This window comes from Wolffia australiana, chromosome 11 (genome assembly GCF_029677425.1).
Source record: "Wolffia australiana isolate 7733 chromosome 11, ASM2967742v1".
Lineage (NCBI taxonomy): Eukaryota > Viridiplantae > Streptophyta > Magnoliopsida > Alismatales > Araceae > Wolffia > Wolffia australiana.
The window spans coordinates 11,626,281-11,647,808 of NC_135845.1; the positions used below are offsets into that span (position 1 = coordinate 11,626,281).

Genomic DNA, 21,528 nt, shown 5'->3' on the forward strand with positions numbered 1-21,528 from the left:
CCTAGAAACTCTCACTTTCAAGCTGTCAACAGAATTCTCAGGTACCTAAAGGGAACATCAGGCATCGCATATCGGAAAACAGGTAAACTTGATCTCATTTTATATACTGATTCCGATTATGCTGGGTCTCGTCTTGACTACAGGTCAACTACTGGGTACTGCACAATACTTGAAGGAAATCTAGTGACTTGGAGAAGCAAGAAGCAGAGTGTCGTCTCCAAGTCCAGTATGGAAGCTGAATTTCAAGCTATGTCCAAGGGAATAGATGAAGTAATGTGGATCAAATATGTGCTAGATGATCTAAAGATCAACTATATAAGCCCAATTGTCATCCGCTGCGACAACAAATCTGCTATCAGCATAGCACATGATCCAGTCGACCACGACAAGATGAAGCATGTCAACATTGGCCGGTTCTACATTCAAGATCACTTGGAGTAAGGAATATTGAAGACAGAACATGTGAATTCTGAAGAACAATGTGCAGATATCTTCACCAAGGGTCTACCTACCAAGGGCCTACGACATTTGATATCCAAGCTTGGAATGTCGAATATACATTCCTGCACTTGAGGGGGAGTGTTGAATGTATGGGCATAATAAAGCCCAATAAACATTGTAATCTCTATCGGGCTTAAAATAAAAGCCACTTAACATCTTGGGCCCATTACCTGATTTGAAATATCAAATCGGGTAAGTCCTAACCGCTAGTTTTCTAGCCGTTATAACTAGCCGTTGTAAAAGGCTAGTTACTACCCTATAAAAGGGGTCTCCAATTGTACTTATTAACTACTGATTTTACATACATTTTTCTACTCTTCACTTTGTCTCCTTCTCATGCGATCACTCTTGCAAGCTACTTGAAGAATCGACATGAAGCATTCGGCAAAAAGAGGAGATGAATCCCAACTGGAACAAAGCTGGATTTTCATCTTGGTTCCCATCTTCCAGACTTTTATAGAAGTGATATGATCCAAAGCTGGATCTATGAATGGAAAAAGACCTTACTACAAACAAGTGTAGCTCAATGGTGTTGTGTCCTTCTCTGGTACATCACTGGGTGGTTTGTATCAGATTAACCAAACACAGTCTATTTGCAAGTTAATTTGTAGGATACTGTGATGAAGTGGGTGTTTCTCACCTAATATAACAGTACAAGGTCAGATTTAATCTAACAGAATAATCCAGGGCGAGAAAACCTTTGCGAACAGAAGCAGAAAATATTCCGAGCAATGGATGAGATGTCTGTCAACTCCCTCTCCCTATGTGGAGGTCTAGACCCTTATGGATGAGCAGAAAAGAAACGCGGAAAGAGACCCTGGTGTTCTGTCATAATAAGTGAACTGCAAGGTTTTCTGCCATACAGTAAAAGGCACTGACCACATTGAGTATACACCCTGAAGAGAAAGACAGAATTAAAAGGAAACAATGTATTCCTATTGGCTTATTCAAACCCTCGCCGCCAGTGTGGTCGCCTGCTGCCATCAGAGAGAGGAGCATCAAAGACATTGAGCCAAGTTTAACATGGTATCAGAGCAGTTCGTTTAGGATGGAACTCTGATACCATGTTCCGTAGCCAATTCAAGCAGTCTGCTCAAGATCATAGAAGCGAACAAGATTATTGTTCAAAGAAAGGTGTTTTGCCATTATTATGTAAAGATGACCTTAGGTTCAGTTCCTTATTTTTAAAGACCCATAGCGTGAGATCAATTATCAAAATATTTGACATGTAAACTTAGATAAGCTATCTATTGTTCCAACCTATTGAGGAAATCAATTTGAGGGAGAAAAAGCAAGTTAAACAGAATTTTTCAAGTAATTTCTTTACACTGAAGCAGATTTAAGACAATCTAGACTGAATACCAATTGCACGCCATGAACAACAGACAAACAAAATCTATCAAAAGAGGCTGCCAGCAGCATAGATCATTTGTAAAATGTTTGTACGACCAAAAAGAGAATAAAGTCAGATGTTGCAGTAAAGAGGTCAAAGAAATAAACCTTTACAACTCCCTTGGATGCATTTTCCACAGATGATATTTACCTGATTGGTGAAAAACATAGATAATATTTGTCTCATCAGAAAAAATAGCTGTGATATTTGGAAGGAAAACAGTTCAAAATAATTATATATTAACCACTCAAAAATGGAGATATTAACTTCTATATAACAAGGAATAGGACGAAATAAAACCTGAGCAGTCCGGCCTAACTTATCGTAGCTGGTCTCACATTTTGCAAGATCTCCACTGAAAAATTCCTGCAATAACACCTATGAGTAAAAAATCCATGTACAATATCAATCATGAAACATTTACAGTACAGATTCATAGCATGTGTTTGAGGAAATCTAACTTCTTGATCAAATCCAAAAACAGATATTCCATCCTTTGAAATAGGAACAGGACATAGCTGTGATTTACCACAGACAACAAGGATAAAGACAAGTTTTCTATCCCTACCAAATGGTATAAGGCTGTGCTCTGATACCAGTTGAATCTAAATCCAATTACTGAATGGCGTTGTAATACGGTTCCCATTAGAGTATGTGAGAAAAGAAAAAGAAGGGGCCCAAATAAAGAACGTTGACCGGTCAACAGGCACCAGGGGACCTGATGGCCCATGTGGTGATGACAAGACCACTAAATCCCAGTCTTGACTGGGAGTGGTAGGGGAATAAAGGATGCCTATAAATATGAGGTGGGCCCACAAAGAAAAGGATCGGCTGGCAGTTAGACTTCTTGGAGGGTGTGGGAGATCTTAGAGAGACCAGCTGTATGCAGCAAGGGTCTTGGGCATTCATACCACTGGAACTTCTGAATAAGGATCTGACTTTGGAATTGTGACATTACATCTGTAAGTTGTATTTCATGATCTTTTTCATACCAATTCGATACGGATCGTATCACGTTGTAATAAACTTCAAGTTTCTGTTTTTATCAAAAAGTGTGATTTGGACTCAGGAGTTTGTACGAAGGGAAGGAGCCAGAAAAAATAATTAGATGGGGATGGATCGATATGGACAGGAACCAGATGATTGCCCAGTGCAACAGGTAAAATCAACTGGACAGAGGATCGTGAGGACAAAGGGATTGAGACAGAACAGACTAAACTGATACAGGAACCAACCTTCTTCATACTTCTTTGCTGCCTTCCCAAATTGAGAGGTAAAATCTATTGTAAAAGAACTATATTAAAAAGGGAAACTACCAGAATACCCTTGAATGAAATGACCAAAATACTCCTATATATGCGATACGAACCTGGATCTAGGTTTGTATCTGAAGGAGGTTGGAGGACGAAGGGAGGTAGAAGTTCCCAGGGTAGAGAGGAGAACGGGAATGGTCCGGGGAAGGCCGAGCTGAGGGGGTAGGGATCGGCAGGGAACGAGCCACCTGAAGACGCAGTGAAGTAGAGACGATCACGAGGGCAGGGGATCGTAGAGGGAGAGAAGGAGACCAGACCTAGACGAGGAGAGGGGAGACAAGAACTTCTTTCTTCTATCTTCTTGACTGCCCTCCTAAAGGGAGGGCATCCCTATTTAAAGGAAATACAGAAATCACTAAATGACTGAAATGCCCCTGTGGGTTAACATGACTAAACTACCTCTAGTATCCTATCAATATGATGGGAATCAGATCAGTACTTCCACTTCTCCGGACCCAGACTTTTCCACAAGCTGGGGTGTCTGTCCTCACTTCATTATTGACATGGTGTGACAGCAGAGCTTCCATGACAGTAGCAGATGCCCCTGGAGGGACTGTGACAGCCTGACAGATGTCCAGGAGGTGGAGGCTATTGATGGCTACATGGACGCGGTTGGTGGCAACAGCTATAGAGTAATTCTGCAGTTACATGGAGGTTGATGATGCTGGCAACGAGGCCGATGCAGATGCAGTAGAACTGTGAGCATTTGGACCTGGGGCATGAGACATTGAAAATCCCCTTTTCATGACCCACAAATGCCACATTAGAATGATTACATCATCTGATCTCCATACAATATAGATCAAATCTGAAGGCTTTGGAGGAGTGTCTACCAGTTGATGGTTGAACCCTTTTCCCAGAAGGATTAACTCCACAATCTTGAGTTCACTGAATGAAAATTTTCCAATCAAACTTAGCTTTTCCCAACCCCTGGACTTGCACTTTTTCATTTTCAACCACTGATTTGTGAGTCTGCAGCAAATGGGGACAATTGGCTGGATCTTGAGGCACTTGTTAGCTGTGCTCCACTAGAACCTGGTTTCTTGTCCTCCTGCCCTTTTTCTTGAGTTTCCTATCATGGTTGTAGTTCAGCCAAAGAGGCAGACATCTAGAAGAATAGGAGACTCTTTATAAAATCTTCGAATGTACATGGCTGGGTTAGAATATATCTGATACCATACCATGATCTCTTCATCAACCCTCAGTTGCGTTGAGCTGTCAATAAAAACAAATGCCGCGAAAAGAACTTACCATTGATAGATCAACATTCGATAAATACAGGTAACACCAGAATCTTATGTGCCGACGGCCATTTATTAGGTTTGTAGAAAAGATAAGGCTTGAACAAACAATAAAAAGGTCATCAGGAAGGATCCATATCAGCTTTATAGCTACCCAAGGAAAAGGAAGGCGTGTTCATCCCAACGAAGATTCTAGCTGCGAGGTGCAATGATCTGGAAATTCCCAACTAAAGGGACTAAAAATTACTGAAGTAATTGTCAGCAGACGTCCATCTTCCTTCTCTTTATACTCTCTTTCTCCCCTAAACCATGTACTTCTTGATATTGTATAACTACCCTTATGGAATCCGGTTATATCTGATCCATCATATCTTGTCCACAAGACCCAATCAGTGTAAACCCAGTATAAGTATTGGGTAATCACGTTAAACGTAAGTGAGTCATATTTTTCTGGTTGAATCTCCCTTTCTCTCTCTTGGCGACTAGGATTTAGACAGGTGGAGAAGGAGCCAAAGGGAACAAGAAGCTTTCAGCCAAGATCAGCTGAAAGCTGAGAGTAATGAGTACAGGGAAATAAGATTTAGGAAGATGGTATTTTGATTATTTGGTAAGAGAGATTCTCCTCTGGTGAGGCACATGACAGCGGATTTGTGCTTAAGGGAACCAATAACTTCTACACCTCCAGCATATATAATTGGTAGTCTACCATAAAAATAACTTCTATCAGGCTTCTACCATAAAAATAACATTTGACAGATACTATGGAGGAGCTTTTACAACATTCAAAAAGAACTTACCAGCAAGCATTGTTAAACAAAACGAGACTGACCTGAACAAACGTTATTGGCCCAGAGCCAGCAAAAAAACTATGAAAAGGTGAAAAACGCCCAAAATCCAGATACCCCTGCATGTTTTTGAAAGAAATAAATATTATTAAACACTATTCAGAGTAGTTGATATCAAAAAAAAAAAACAATGACACAGATAATTTTTTGTAGCATGTTGACCGGGTCACCTTGCTGGTCATAATTTAAAAGTAAATAGTTTAAAGGCAACACAAATGGTGATCATTTCAAAAGGTTTTTTGCGTCTTCCTATACAGTGACCCGGTCACCACAGAAGAAGGACAACGCAAAAGCTAATATTTTAGAAGCTTGACCTCATTGTGGAAAACTATTGAAATAGAAACTATTGACCCGGTCCACCTACTATACAGCGAAAGGTGATCTTCCCGTTGCAAATAACTATCAAGATGTGTTGAACAGTATGCTTACGACACCAATTGATAGCAATCTATAGTGATGGAATAGTTTGAATCATTATGCTGTGAAATCACTGATAAGAAAAGGTCCAAAACGAACGTAGGTGGACCTTGTCACCGTGAAACATAATAACCCAGATATTGTCAAAATAGACAAGGGGAAAATTAGACAGGAAGAAATATAGAATCTCCGTGCAAGTTAGGCAAGATAGGCAGAAATCTTTCATAAGCATGATGCTTAATTAAGATATATTAAAAAATATTACCAAAAATTATCCCAAAGAAATTTAGGAAATTCTTCGAGACGATTAAATGTCAAGCAATAGGAAATATGTGATATTTGCACATTGGACAAAAGGCGAGAGGGAAATGCACGGGAACCTTAGAGAGAAATGTAGAAACATTTAAAGTAACATTAAGAATGAAAATATCAAAATAGGTAAATAAAAAATTAAAATGACATACCGACTGAGATCGTGTCTCCACGTCTTTACAAAATCGAATGACCAAGTCTGTTTCCTGTACAAAAACAATGAGATTACAGTTGGACACCTATTGCGTATGCATGTATTGCAGCTTTCATGCAGAAAAACAACTAGATATTCATGAGAACAATCCAGCAACATTTGGCTCATTTTCTTGGATTAGATAAATGGCATGTTTACAATTTTTTTTTGATAAAACATGTCCTTTCCTCAAGCATAGAAGTTGAGGAATCAATCGCAGAATACTGCAGCAAGAGAAAGAAGCTAAGTTGGGATAGATGGCTTTCCGGACTGTGATATCATAAAACATATAAGCTTTGACTGGACTTAAACACAAAACGAGTCAGATAAAGTTGGAATCAAACTGTTCTACTGATTAGTATATTCTATTGTGATGTATCACGTGGCCATCACGTCATATGTCCACTGAGATAAGAGACTAGCCATTGTGATGGTACCTGTATATATTCTTCTATTAAGAGAAATAGTAATATGCCTTTCTTTTCTTCCGCTGCCTAAGAATACCTTCTTCTTCCCCATAGCTCTCTGTGTCGGCCTCTATCTTCTCAGTCTGAAACTAAACAGGAAACATGGATTTTGGCATGGTATCAGAGTGATCCTGGGAGCTACAGCTACCGGCAGATCACCTACCAGCGGCCAATCTACCGGCGGACGATCTGCTGGCGACGTTCTTCCCAGCTTCCTCATCTTTGGGGAAAGATGGACAATTTTGTTCCCAGCTTCCTAGGTACCTGCATAGCTATTGTGGTACCGGCAATTTTGTTACCAGCTACCTCAATGCAGGGGAAAGAGGGACGATTCTTGTTGAAGGACTATCATCCGATTGTGATACGATACGGCATCGTATCTATGAATGCAGGCCCAAGCCCACGCGGGCGGCCCACTAGGGTCGCCTATTTCACCTGGACGGCAAGGAGCAAGAAAGGGGCTTTTTGACTCTGTAAGTGCTTCGTGCATCTTTCTCCATCGAAGGCCATCGCTGACCCTTCTCGTTGCAGACGACCACCCCTGCGCGTGACGGTCACCAGAACGAGTCCAAGCGTGTCCACTCCGCTTGCTCTTGCGTGTCTACCCCACCACCTTCTTCCTCCTCTATCCCCCTATCTTCTTCTACCTTTTCTACTTCGGCCTGCTGGCCTATGGATCTTACGTGTTGAGAACTATTTGGACTATTTGGAATTACAAAATTTCGTTTGGAGTTACAAGAACGTAACAGATTGGAGGTCCACATCCCAACTGAATGAGATGATAGATTCTTCAAGATGTCCTTGAACACATCTACCAACAGATAGGCAGTTGATGAAGCTCTCAATATCTGTCAGAAGGCATCTCTACCGACTAACTGGTAGATTAACGAAGTGTTCCTATGGATGAAGAGCTAAAATCATTCTTCTCATTGTTGGTGGATTATCATCAACAGATTTCCAGGAGTGAGTTCCAGTTTCTTTTCTCTACCTCAAGAATTATCTCTTTGCATTACAGTATTTTAAACTCAGTTCATGCTTGACCTATATGGCCAAAGACGAAGCCAAGTGTGAGATGAATGCTGGTCCTAGGGTTGGAGAGATTCATCTAGGGGAGAGATGGTACACTTATTCACTGGACACAATTTACATCAATGGACTAAGTACATTAAGGTCATGTTCGGACCTCATGGGCAACTTTATCACCTTACAGAACTCCCACCTGCAGGATCTGATAAATCCTATCACAAGTGGCTTTGTCAGAAAGATGTTCCATTTACCTGGCTATTCACCTTTATGTCCTCCGATTTGAGCCATCATTATATGGACTTTGATACTGTCAAAGATGAGCGGGACGATGCTCAGAAACACTACTCAATGCGCAAAGATGAATCCCGTATTGCGGATCTAGTTGACTTCTTTAGCTTATGCTAATGAACTTCAGGCATTGTGGAAGGAGATCGACTTCTACCGACCTCCTTGTAGCAACTTGGCGGAACGTGGCTACATCGAACACGACTGGATCTTTCATTCTCTCAAGGATCTAAGACCAGAGTTTGAATCCATTTGCGCCCAATTGTTCAACAGAGAAAATAAACTGAATTTTGAAGATACCATTATTCAAGTGTGCAAAGAAGAAGGTCGACTTGGTATACCCATGGGGCACAGTCATGGAGCTGCAGAAAGTACAGCTTGCACTGTGAAACAACCCCACAAAGAAACTAAGACACAACATCAAAGCATACAACATCAACGGAAACAAACACAGTCTGGTGCTGGTCCTCAAGATGGATGTCAGCCTAAACCACCATGAGGGAATGAGAAGGATCACCTATGGTGCAGTCACTGTGGTTGTTCACACGACACTAGAAAGACATATCTGAAAATACATGGTCGTCCATCCTGGGCAACAAATCAAGTGAGCAAAGGCCAAAGTGTTATCTCGACAAGTGAAGGACTTAAAATAATTGAGCTGAATAATACTTGACTTCAGGAACAAAGCTTCAATCTTAGTAAGAGGAACTTCTCCAACTCAAGAACCTCCTGAAGTCTACTACTGACAGTATTGGATTGACATTCCTTGCTCACTCAGGTAACTATCTGTGCTACTCCCTTACTAGAGCACTTTCTCATCGCTGTCATGTATGGATCATTGACTCAAGAACCAATGATCATGTGGCTCCATCTAGAGATCTTTTTAAGACCTATGAACTTTGCACTAACTAGTGGTCGAAAGGTTCAGACTGCCGATGGTACCCTGCTACCTCTAATTGACATTGGTATCATCGAGGTTGCACTTATAGGGATTCTTAATTATATTCTTAACGTTCCAAAGCTATGCATCAGTTTACTCTCTGTCCAGCGTATTGCTCAATTGTCATCTTATAAGTTAATTTTCTATGGTATTGACGCATTCCTTTGTGACAAGGTGTGGGCCTGAAGCATGGGTTTGCTAGAATCTTGGAAGGAATTTACAACTTGCGCCTGCCATATGGGACAACTGGCGCCTTTCCAAGCCTCGGCCGCAGCAACTACTGGGGACTAACATTTCTGGCTCCTACATCGGCGATTAGGACACCCATCATTTTTTGTTATGAAAGACACGTTTTCCAACTCATGTTCTCATTTGAATATGACTACCTTAGTGTGTAATGTAAGCCAATTGGCTAAGCATAAGCTCACAACCTAGCCCCTTTCATTCCATGGAGGCACACACGTGTTTGAGCCAACACGCTGTGATGTGTGGGGACCAGCCCCACTTTCGGATCTTCGCGGCTTCCGATGGTTTTTGGTTCTTACAAACAATGTTAGTCATTTTTGTTGAATTCACCTTATGAAGCATAAGTCTGAAGTTAATAACATTATCCATGGTTTTTTGAGTATGGTTTATCATAAGTTAGAGGTAAGATTTATGAGATTCCTCGCTGATAATCGACGTGAATTTATAAACTCTGACGTGTTACACCTATTTTGCGATCAAGGAATTATCCATGAAACTTCAAGTTCATATAAATCTCAACAAAACAGAGTGGCTGAACGGAAATTAGGGCATATTTTTCATAAGAACAGAGCCCTCACAATTCAGAGTTCTGTCCCAAAACTATTTTGGGATGAAGCTGCTATGCATTCTGTCCACTTGATTAACTGCCGACCCACACCTCTCTCAAGGTAAAACACCCACAGATATGGTTCAAGCATCTTACCCAAATGTGCGATTCCAACCCAACCTTGAACTACGTCTATTAGGATGTGAGTGTTACTTTCATCTACATCCACACCAGACCAAGAAGTTAGCTCCATGCCTTAACCTGTGCGTTTGTTGGATACTCAAATACGCAAAAAGAATATAAATGCTACCATCCTTTTACAAGTCATATACTTTTAATGAATTTAACTTTTATTATTCTCAACCAAATGGGGAAGATGATAATAATCTCTATCCAAGTTCAGTGTCATTATCACCAACTTATTTATCCCCCTTAGACCAACTAAATAATGAATCACAGCTTTTTGGCCCAGTAAGTGATAACATTGCGGATTCTCTTCCAGCGGATCATACAGCACTACTCTTACTTGAGTGTGTTTCTCAACTTACTCGAGTAACACCATATCCTTTCCACTACACCCGCCAGCAGATTAGACCTACCCCCATCGATCACCAACAGTGTCTCTAAGGTCCTATGTCTAAGTCAAAAGAACCAGCCATTGCCTCTAACACTCATGCCAATTAATGGATAGTACCCAGCTTTGTCGTACCATACCCTTCCCATTGAGTGACCTTCTTACCTACCAGAACGTCACTCCAACTCGAAAATCATGGATCTACAACAGCTTATAAATCCACAATGGCGCACAGCTATGGATGATGAAATGGAGGCTTTACATTCAAATCAAACTTGGGAACTCACTCCTTTACCAGAAGGGAAATGTGCTTTGGCTGCAGATGGGTGTACAATGTAAAGTATAGAGCCGATGGTAAACTTGAACAGTACAAAGCAAGGCTGGTTGCCCAAGGATATGTCCAGCAGTATGGTATCGATTACAAGGAAACTTTTTACCCCATGGCAAAAATGAACACTATACGTATCCTAATATCCTTAGCCGAATGTCACAATTGGGAATTTACACCCAATATGATGTAAAAATTTGTTTTTGCGAGGTGAACTACAAGAAGTATATATGAAGCCACGTCCAACCATCCAGACAAGTTTGTCATCTATGCAAGGCACTTTATGGTTTGAAACAGTCTCCCCTTTCCTGGTATGCAAAATTCACTGAGGCTATGACTGACCTCAACTATAATCAATGAGATGGTGACCATACACTATTTTACCACCGAAATTCCTCTCGCCAGATTGTTCTTCTCATTGTCTATATAGATGATATCTAACCGAAGATGACTCCCATGGCATTGCAACTATAAGCCAACACCTGAAATAAAACTTTGACACCAAAAATTTAGGAATCCTCACTTACGCATTGGCCTATACTCTGTAAGGCATCATCCTATCCCAACAAAAGTACGTTTATGATCTACTAAATGAAACAGGTCATCTACAATGTTGACCCAAGTCGACTCCTATGGAGATAAATCTGAAGCTCACCTATGAGGCTGAAGAAGCCGATAATGACACACTAGCTTATCAAAGACTTGTGGGAAGACTTAAATATTTAGCTTACAGAAGAGCAGATATCTCATATACTGTTAATGTACTTAGTCAATCCATGACATGCCCAAAAGTATATCATTTTCAGGCTGCGCACCATGTGCCCTGTCACATAAAGGGCAATATGGTTCGTGGGCTGCCCTTCCAATGAGGTAAGTCTCCACTTCTTGAAGTATACACTGATGCTGACTTTTCTGGTTCACAGGTTGATCGTAAATTTACTACTGGTCATTGTTCTTTCTTATGTGGCAACTTAGTCACTTGGCGCAGTAATAAGCAAAAAGCAGTCTCCCTCTCCAGCACTGAAGCTGAATTCCATGCCTTAGTTAAGGGCATCTGTGAGATCGTGATTCAGAACCTCCTTCAAGAATTGAAACTACCTCTTGAACAACCTGCTATGCTCCTATGTGACAATAAGTTTGCTATTAGTCTTGCCCATGACCCCGTTCAACATGAACGAACCAAGCATATGGGTCTTCGATGTCACTTCATCAAGCAACATATGGAGCAGCAGGCACTTCAAATCTAATATGTTCCTACCAAGCACCAATTGGACGATTTGCTGACCAAGGGCTTGACCAAGTTGCAGCACGATTACCGTGTGTCTAAGCTGGGCATGGATAATATCCACTCTCCAGTTAGCGGGAAGGTGTGATGACGTATCAGGTGCCCGCCACATGATACATCCACTGATACAAAACTAGCCTTTGTGATGGTACCTATATATTCTTCTATTAAGAGAAATAGTAATATGCCTTTCTTTTCTCCCATTGCCCTAAGAATACCTTCTTCTTCCCGATGGCTCTCTATGTGGGGCTCTATCTTCCCAGTCTGGAACTGAGCTGGAAACACAGATCTTGGCATATTCTACCATCCAACAAGCTCCAGAGGAACAAAACTGTCGTTTAATATGTTTAAAAATGACATGAGAGACAAATTACGATTTAGTTCACAAAAAGTCAGTTCCAGTTAAATTTCACGCTAAAATCTGAAATTCGTGATAAAATGCATTTTGAAGGGAAGCATGCAGCTCTAAATATTTTTCTAAGAAGGTATAGAGCTTCAGTAGAGTACCTTCCCGTCATACTCAAATGGGTGCCCTACCCATTCTGTCTGAACATATGTCAGGGCTTAACAGATTTCATTTGCAAGAACTTAATCATAACAACCTTACAATAACAGCATAGGATACAAAATCAAAAAGGCGGCTACTGTTGTCCAGGGCATAACAATGGGAGCTTGGCACGATCACTGCTACAGATGGAGGGATAAGAGAGGAAATCACTGAACAAAAATAACACTGATAGGTTAGGGGCACCTTTCAATTGAGTTTTACAAGTAGAGGAGATATCTGGAGAGAAAATTCACCTATTAGCACAGAGAGACAAATTAATCGGACCAAATGAGATATCAAGCTCACTTTCACCGGCGCCATTTCTGCAGGTGGCTAAAACACAGTTCACCCAAATGTCTCGCAATTATGAAATACATGTTACAGAAGAACGAATATCAATCATCAGCTTCTTTTTCATTGAGAATAAACCACTCGTCAGGATAGAAACGGGCACAAATTTAATGAGTTAAATTAGTCAATTGAAAATGGATAGAGGACAGATGTAAACTATAAAGACAAGAAAAGAGAAAGTCTCAGTAAAAATGGTGCGGATAATACTCCGAAAAATATAAAAAAACGGTCAATCTGTGTACAATTTTCCCAAAAATCCCTGCGAAGCAGCCGAACAACTCTATAGTCCGAGAATAAGAAAATTGTAGAAGTAGATGATAAAACACGGGGGTAATCCGTGCATCCTGAGCTTTAAATCCGGGAGAATACTGCAATCTTTAACACAGAAGTTTCATCGAACTGACGGGAAAAGAGGTTGACGAAAATGAACTGAGCCCGAGGAAGCTTTGGTGAAAAACAAAAGGAACAAAATTAACAAGATAAATATCAGTTCACTGTAGTCTATTCAGATGTCCAAGATCTGATTAAAGTAGAAAAGATTACTAGATAGAAGAAATCACCGTTCCTCGGCGGATCTCCGAAGAGTCTTCGTCTGACACCAAGAGAAACGGAATAGAAGCAGAAACAATGAAGATCACACACAAAAGTTTATATAGTTCATTTGTGCATATGTCGCGAATAAAGTCGAACGATTCACGGACGGGACGGGACGGAGTTACCCTCTTTCTCTACAGTAGTGGCCCCGTTAGCGAGCGGAACGCAAACACAAACATATATTCTCAACTGTCCATTTGATAACTAACACAAACATATATTCTTTCATTGCCAAGCAACAAACTTCCCATCCCTAGTTTGATGGTCCCTAATTCATCCCGGCTTTTAGCAAATACCTAAACATATATCTGGCTCGTACTGGATCTGAGCCGACCGGCGAGCCCAGCTTGAAATGGTGAACCCCATACAGGACTGATAATGAAATTATAGTGCGGGGACGCAGACCAGATATTTTTCCGTTTTAGGACGAAAAAATCATCCAATGCAAGGGAATGTTCGAAAATCGGGGTGGAAATTCTTCCTGGGGACGACCGGGGGGACAATTTTCGTCCCATGGGACCATCCCGTTCGGAGGTCTCGGACAATGGACGGTCAGAGAGGGACTAAAAATCGGCGGATTCACATCCACGGTTGAGATCTAGCCACGTGGCCTCGTTGTGACATTTTGCACTTAGTCCCTGGATTTTTACGTGCACGCAGACTCAGGCTGCTTAAAAGTAATTGTACATATGTCCCTTTGTATTCTTTCTCCTTCGTATTTCCCTAAAAATCTTAGAAAAATCCATATTAACAGGCTTTTAACATACCTGTAATGTATAAAAAATATAATGGGTTCTTTTCGTCCGGGACAAGGGACGGATGGTTTTTTCCTCAAGGGGACGGAAATTCTTCCCAGGACGAATGGATGGGATGGTTTTAATATCGTCCCGTCCTCGTCCCTGCACTGAACCTGGACGTCGGGCGGGACAAAATTCCTCCCATCCACCATCCACGTCCGGGACGATCGGGAACTATAGATGAAACTGTGACGATGTTGAAATATGGAGGGAAGAACGTATGACTGATGTTAGGCCCCTAATTAGGTGGCATTCCCTGCCCAGAGGCCTGCGTGCTTATTGGGAGGGCGTGTCCGCGTTGTAGGCTCACCATATTAAAGGACTGAGTCATTATAGGTAGCGATGCGCAAACATGATCTTTGAAGCCATCGCCCATGTACGCGACGATACACTACAGATGGTAAGCGTGCTTGTCCACGCCCAAGGCGAGACAGATTAGGTGAAGTTCGCGCATACTGGGCACCCGGGCCGACAGACGTGTGAGAGCGCATGCGCGCCAAGCGCCGCATGCCAATGCTAAGCGTCACGCGTGGGCGCCAACACTAAGCGTCACGCGCGGGCGCCAACGCTACGCGCGAGCGCCAAGCGCTGCGCGGGAGCGGAAAGCACTGCGCGCGGGCGCGGGACACGCAAGCCGGGCGGCGTGCCGCAGGTGTAGCGCGCGGAGTTGTGCGGGGTGTTGCGCAGCGGCCGCACAGGCAGCGCGCGCATTGTGTGTGCGGGGCGCGGGGCCAGGAGACATCCTGCCAGGAGACTAAGGCATGTGGGGTGCTGAGAGCGCCGAGGCGATAAAGAGGGCGCGAACCGCTCCCACGGGTAGTGCTGGGCACACAGCCCCCAGCTCGGGGCGTCGAATGCGGCGGTGTCGTGCAGACTGCACACGAAGGTGTTGACACGGGTGCTTGTGGCGTGTGTGATCGTCAAGGCAGGGGTGGCGCGTGTGATCGCCACGACCGCAGGCGCACGGCACGGTGCGACGCCACTACCCTGGCGCAAGGCGCCTCGTCTCGTTCGTTGTATCACCCTTTGTCTTCCCCCATATAATGATCCCGACGATGATGTACTCTTTTACGATATTAAAGCAATGACCCTATTCCCTGACGGTGCCGCGTCCCCACTATCTCCTCTAACCCCTTCTACGCGATCTTAAGCATTTGCAAAGACTTCTGCTGCAAGAGATCAAGGCTGCTCAGTGTTTTGCTCCGAGTACTGAGGACGGCACACGCCAGATTCGAGCAAGAGACCTAGCTCGGGATTTGACCGTGTGACACTGAATATAGGGCAGTTCTATATCGTGCCGTCCCGTCCGTCCATAATCGTCATCCGTCATCCGTCATTAGTTTAAAATGCCAGGGATGTGTTTAGCGTTAACTGTACTCATGGAGAGATAGAGGTAGAACAGAGGGCTCGTTCTAGCCCGGTGATCTCAATTCAGGGATCTGGACTGGGAATCGATCTTCAGATGTGAGAAGAGATCTCCGGCTCGATCCCTCTGGAAGCTCGAATAATGGCGAAGTCGGCTTCTGGATTCATCTCTTTGTCGAAGAGACGGGTTCTTCTGTCACTGGTGATCTTCTCAGTGGCGACAGGGTTCGTCTTCTTCGTCCGGAGCGCTGTAGACACCTGTGATTGGGGGCGGTCAGTCTATGAAGATCAGGGAGTCGAGTACATAAGAACGCCGGCCCCAAAAGCAGAGAAGAATCCTCTGGATTTCATGAGGTCGAGGACTGTTCTTCTCGTCTCTCATGAGCTGTCCCTTTCTGGTACGTGTACGGGTTCTTGTTAGTTTTGATGTGGTAATGTTAGATTTTGAGTGCCGATGTAGGCGCTTTTGTTCAGCATTTTGCTTGTGCTGAAGTAACGTTTCAGCATGATCCTCCATTTTATTCTACCAATCGATATTTCTTTTCTTCTCTGGTTCCTTGTAGACTGTATTGTTTTTTATTGGACTAATTTCCTAAATGGTTCATTTTAGTTACATTTTTGCTTATTCAATCGTTATTTATCTCCATCACCGTGTTTCTTTTATTGATCCATGGAAATATCTATCTTCGTAGATTTTTCTGCCGTTTTATTATTGTTGCAAATTTTCTTCTCCTGGGCAAGCCACTTAAAATTTCAATTTAGATCCTAAAGGTTGCTTATTATCTGTATAAAAGATAGATTCAAGAAAGATAGATGGATATGGGTAAAACCCTCGCAAACGTGAATCGATCTCCTGAGTTATATTCCAGAAAAGGAAATAAATAAAACGTATGATTGGATGCTTCTCAATCGTTCTTTCTCTTCTGCTGTCTATGAAACGCATGTTGTTCCTTGTGCAGGCGGCCCATTATTGCTGATGGAGTTGGCTTTTCTTTTGAGAGCTGTCGGAGCTAAAGTTATATGGATTACTGCCCAAAGACCGTTGGAAACAGATGCAGTTATTTACAGCCTGGAGCACAAGATGCTAGATCGAGGAGTGAAGGTCCTCAACTGGCATGAGTAAATTTCCTAGAAATTTCTGCTTTTTTATTTTTTTCGTTGTTTCTACCTTAAGACCTACTTATTAACATCGGGTGGATGTGAACATTTGGCAATTTAGGGGAACATTTGTCTATCTTGATCTGTTCTTCTGGGCCTTTTTCATTTGATGTGTGTGATACACCTTGGTAGTATCAATGAAATATTTCTCATCTTTGAATTCAAGAAAACACCAGAAATCATCAATGTAAGTCTGGACTCGGTCAATAGAAAGAAAAATATGAGAAGTAAGAACAGCAAGACGTAGAGGTGGCCCCTCCCTCCACGACGAAGCTTCCCTCTAGATCAGCAGGCTGACTCCTGCTGCTCCGGCCTTTCCGATGGGCTGAACCATTTTCCTCCTGATTTCAAGAAAAGGCCCGATATCTTTCCCGTTCTTCTCTACTCATATTTATAGGGGTTTTGTCCCCCTGTGTCAGCACATACGGTCAACAGGCCGTTGACCAGCTCTCTTCTTATTCTTTCTTCTGTATTTCTTTGAATAGAACATATCAGTTTGTCATCTTTGTTGGGATTAGAGAAGGGTTGATTTGTTGATTACTTTCTCCAGAGTTGATTCCATAGTATTTAAAATGTAATCCTGGAATAAAAATTTTCTGTTTAATGACTCGTGGACCCTTTTCTACCTAATGGGCTTGCTTCTGATTCTTCCTTATGGTGTTATCTCAGGTCTCTTCTTCGAAAGGAAAAGAAGCCGTAGATACAGCCATCAGCGCTGATCTCATTGTCCTAAACACTGCGGTTGCAGGGAAGTGGCTTGATTCTGTTCTCAAGGATCATTTAGGCCAAGTTCTTCCCAAGATTTTGTGGTGGATTCATGAAATGAGAGGGCACTACTTCAAAGTTGACTTTGTCAAGCACCTTCCCTTTGTTTCTGGGGCAATGATTGACTCTTATGCCACTGCTGAGTACTGGAAAAACAGAACTAGAGAACGTATGGGGTAAGAAAACTCTTCTTAATTCAATCCTCCGGCTTTTAGATCTATTGTCAAATCTCAAAATTTCGAGACAATGACTATAAATGACTGAAGAAATTTTTTCTTCTTCAAAAATTTCTCATTAAAGGTTAAACATTCGAGATTTTAAAAAACAAGAGCACCATGACAGATTCACGTAGGACTATTAAACTTTTAACTAGTGCAAAATCTTTTCTCGATTAGAAATGTTAAGCTTTGTAATCTTTTTGTGTAACTAACCCTTGCTATGATTGTGTGGGTTGATATATATGTATGTGTATTATTTTAGGATAAGGATGCCACACACATATGTTGTTCATCTTGGAAACAGCAAAGAGCTCATGGAAATAGCTGAAAATGATGTGGCAAAAAGGATTCTCAGAGATCACGTTCGAGAATCTCTAGGAGTGCGGAAAGAGGATGTTCTATTTGGAATCATCAATAGTATGATGTTCTTGCCCATCAAAGTTAATATCATATTCTTCAATTCATTTTATCTTTTGGCTGACTATCACATTGGTTATTTGCAGGCGTCTCTCGTGGAAAAGGCCAAGATCTTTTTCTTCAGGCATTCAATGAAAGCCTGCAGATGATCCATAGAAAGAATCTGCATGTTCCAGCACTCTTTGCAGTTGTTGTAGGAAGTGATATGAATGCACAAACGAAGTTTGAAACAGAACTGCGCAACTATGTGATGAAGAGCCAGATTGAGAGCTATGTAAGATTTGTCAACAAAACATTTAACGTTGCACCATACTTGGCTGCAGTGGATATTTTAGTACAGAACTCGCAGGTAGACTCCATGAAACATTATTCATTATATTTTAAAAGATAGTTCAACATTACAATTAGAATGTTTTTGAGTATACGTACCTCGCATTTTATTGGATGCATTTACAGGAATAATGATGAACATGCAAGAGTTCATCTTTTTACTTTCCCCAACGATAAAGGCTAAGATCTTTTTCATGTCGTAGGGTCGCGGAGAATGCTTTGGAAGAATCACAATTGAAGCCATGGCTTTCAAGCTACCCGTTCTTGTAAGTGTACAGAATTTAGTATGCATCAAGAGAAAACGATAACAATTTTTAAAGACCTAGAAGTGAATTTATAACTATCAGAGGCTTGAATCGACCAAGCTTGCCAACATTATAAAGGATGGCTTCCTCTCTCCTTAATACTTCCAAGCTGCAAGACCCATGTTTAGTTTTTTGTAAATCTACTCCTGATTTACTAACCTGTATTTTTACAAGTCGATGTTTAGTTTCATGTGAACGGGCGATAAGTAATGGTTGAAGATGCTATCCTTATTTGTTCCACAAAACATGGTTCTCCAAATCACGGGTCTTTTAAAATCCATATTTTTACAGTCATAGAGGCAAAATTGTCTCGATAAGATGTACAAGACAAAATCTCATCTTTTTCGCAAAGAAAAGGACAATTTCATTTGCTTATTTAGGTCAGAATTCAATTATGGATTACTCAATTGCTCTTCTCCAAGATGTTTATGTGCCGAATATACCTGTTTCTTCACAATCCTGATTGGACCAAATGACCAATGGGATCAATAATGATCAATTAGTCCTTCCTATTCTTAGTCGATCAATTTAGTCTATTGATTATGGTCGAATTTAATTTGGTCTAATAAATTTAATTTGATCCATTTTAAATTGGATAAAGATTTGTCAGTCTGAATCTTCTCAGATTTCAATTGGATCATTTTGATCAGATTGCTGAAACCCACCAATATGTTTATGCCAGCTGTCAAATCACCTTTTCTACTCCTCATCGTTGTCTCATCATCATCATCATCATTTCATTATTTCATCATTCCATCATTCATCTTAAATCAAAAAAGATTAAGAAATCCGGGGATGACAATGATGATGAATTACTCATCATTGATCAAACCAAGTTGGCCCTCTTTCAATTTTATGCCACTATGTTCAGAGTAGTTATTTATATAGTCTGTCACTTGGGGTGGAATTTGAGCCCTTATATTGGCTTATTAACTACCTGTTTAACTTCACATGTAAACTTGTAGGGCACTGCTGCTGGTGGTACAACTGAGATTGTGGTAAATGGGTCAACTGGCGTGCTGCATCCTATTGGTAAGGAAGGCATCTCACCCCTGGCAAGGAATATCGTTGATCTCGCCATAAATGTAGAAAGACGAATTGCCATGGGAAGGGAAGGGTACAGGAGGATGAAAGATACCTTCATGGAACAACACATGACTGACAGAATCGCCAATGTTTTTAAGGATATCCTTCATATATGAAATGTGTAAGACCAAATTTTTATATCATTTTATTGTTTTTATTTAAATCTATCTGATACGTTACTGAATTCCTCCTTGAGAGATGTCAAATCTATTGAGATCTTGATTTCAACCCTGTTGCTGTGTTAGTGCCACTAAGATGTATCATTTACCATGATATCAGAGAATCAGCGAAGGCTCATTTTGATTTTATTGTCCAATGGAACCCGAGAGGGAGGAGCTGTGTATGGTGAGTTGTATTTCACCCAAAAAAAGAGCTCAACTTCTCATCAGGATATATGGTTAGAGAATTCATTTGGTAGAGTCATATGACCTCAAGTAAAATTAACTCCCAAACTGAAACTTTGGTTATGTTTCTCCCCTCAAGTCTTGATATTCTCTGGTGCTCTTTCATTATGTTTCTTCCAAAGATGTATGTAAAGATTACAAGTCAAGGCATTTGCTTGATGATGCCCAAGTACTTTTATGAGTATTTAAAATGTAAAAATTCAATACTCTACCTGCCCAACCCTTGGTAATTGCAGTTTGGCCTGCAGTTTCATCAAAAATACAATATGCTCGGACTGAATAAATTCAAGAACTGTTAAAAGAAGTATTTTTGATGAAGTTATCACTTGGTATCCTTACCTTCATGTTTATACCCATGAATACTAGAATGTCTTTGATATGATCCTGGCTTGGGGTCGTGATTCCTCTGTACTTGTAAATCGATGTCCAAAACAGAAATGATGTTTCAATGATCTTGAAGTGTTCATAGAGGGAGAGAGAGAAAGAGAGAGAGAGAGAGAGAGAGAGAGAGAGAGAGAGAGAGATAGAGAGATTCCTGAGGTATAGAGAGAAGATACATGAATTGTAGAGAGGATGGATATGGATCGCCTGAGAAGTTGTTGCTTGGTAGGGGGAAGATGTTAGATGTGCAAGCACGAAGAGGGAGAGTCACAACCGGAACAGGGCAAGGAGATGCTACTAGAGGGCCTCCCAATGCATCATTCTTCCTGCCCTACATCCAGGGAGGAAGGACTTAAGTAGGAGACGAAGCGGGCTGGACCTGCACTTCCAAAATGGGCTGTTGTCAGTGCCTCCAGGCATAGAAACATTGGCAGATCATATCAGTCTTCTATCAGAGATTAAAATTTTGATTGATTATAACTTATCTAACCATTAAACTGACAAGGTCAATACTAGTATGTAGAACTTCTCAATATTGATCAAATTATTTAAAGAAGGAAAAATATTTCTCAGTTGGAGAATGAGGAACATCATTTCTGGTTCTACAGTATATATTTTGGGAGTTTTTGAAGTTAGATTTAACAATACAGTGAGCTTTTTTCATAATTTAAAAAGTTTAAAAGGGAAAATGAAATAGATCATTCTGAATCACAAAATTCACCGTCTAGTCATGTTAAATCAGCAAATTCACCATCTAATCATGCTAAATCATAAATTTCACCATCTTGTCATGCCGAATCAGAAAATTCATCATATAATCATGCTAAATGATATAAATGAAAATATTAATGACATGAAAAATATTTCCTAATAGGAATCATTTATATTAAAATGATC

The 21,528-nt window shown here is 41.2% G+C and overlaps 2 protein-coding genes across 8 annotated transcripts in view; one reads left to right on the forward strand and one right to left on the reverse strand.

Moving 5' to 3' along the window:
* Positions 1-13,490, reverse strand: part of LOC144709218 (G-protein coupled receptor) — a 28,979-nt gene extending 15,489 nt beyond the window's left edge. For 2 of the 7 annotated variants that reach the window (XM_078582683.1, XM_078582682.1), the window contains exons 1-8: positions 13,372-13,490; positions 12,715-12,783; positions 12,539-12,630; positions 12,421-12,459; positions 6,175-6,228; positions 5,278-5,352; positions 2,195-2,260; positions 2,002-2,044 (exon numbers count right to left, since the gene is read on the reverse strand). In XM_078582683.1, coding sequence (XP_078438809.1) covers positions 2,002-2,044; positions 2,195-2,260; positions 5,278-5,352; positions 6,175-6,228; positions 12,421-12,459; positions 12,539-12,630; positions 12,715-12,781 — 436 coding nt within the window. In that variant the 5' untranslated portion in view covers positions 12,782-12,783; positions 13,372-13,490. Of the gene's footprint in view, positions 1-2,001; positions 2,045-2,194; positions 2,261-5,277; positions 5,353-6,174; positions 6,229-12,420; positions 12,460-12,538; positions 12,631-12,714; positions 12,794-13,354 lie in introns of all 7 variants that reach the window. The other 5 variants (XM_078582676.1, XM_078582678.1, XM_078582679.1 and 2 more) reach the window with 5 other exon arrangements.
* A 2,080-nt stretch (positions 13,491-15,570) lies between these two features.
* LOC144709666 (uncharacterized) lies at positions 15,571-20,009 on the forward strand. Its single transcript, XM_078583275.1, has 7 exons — positions 15,571-15,965; positions 16,527-16,669; positions 17,395-17,666; positions 17,971-18,125; positions 18,212-18,474; positions 18,659-18,721; positions 19,726-20,009. Exons 1-7 carry the CDS (start codon positions 15,710-15,712, stop codon positions 19,960-19,962), a joined length of 1,389 nt encoding a protein of 462 aa, XP_078439401.1. The 5' UTR covers positions 15,571-15,709; the 3' UTR covers positions 19,963-20,009.
* The last annotated feature ends 1,519 nt before the right edge of the window (positions 20,010-21,528 follow it).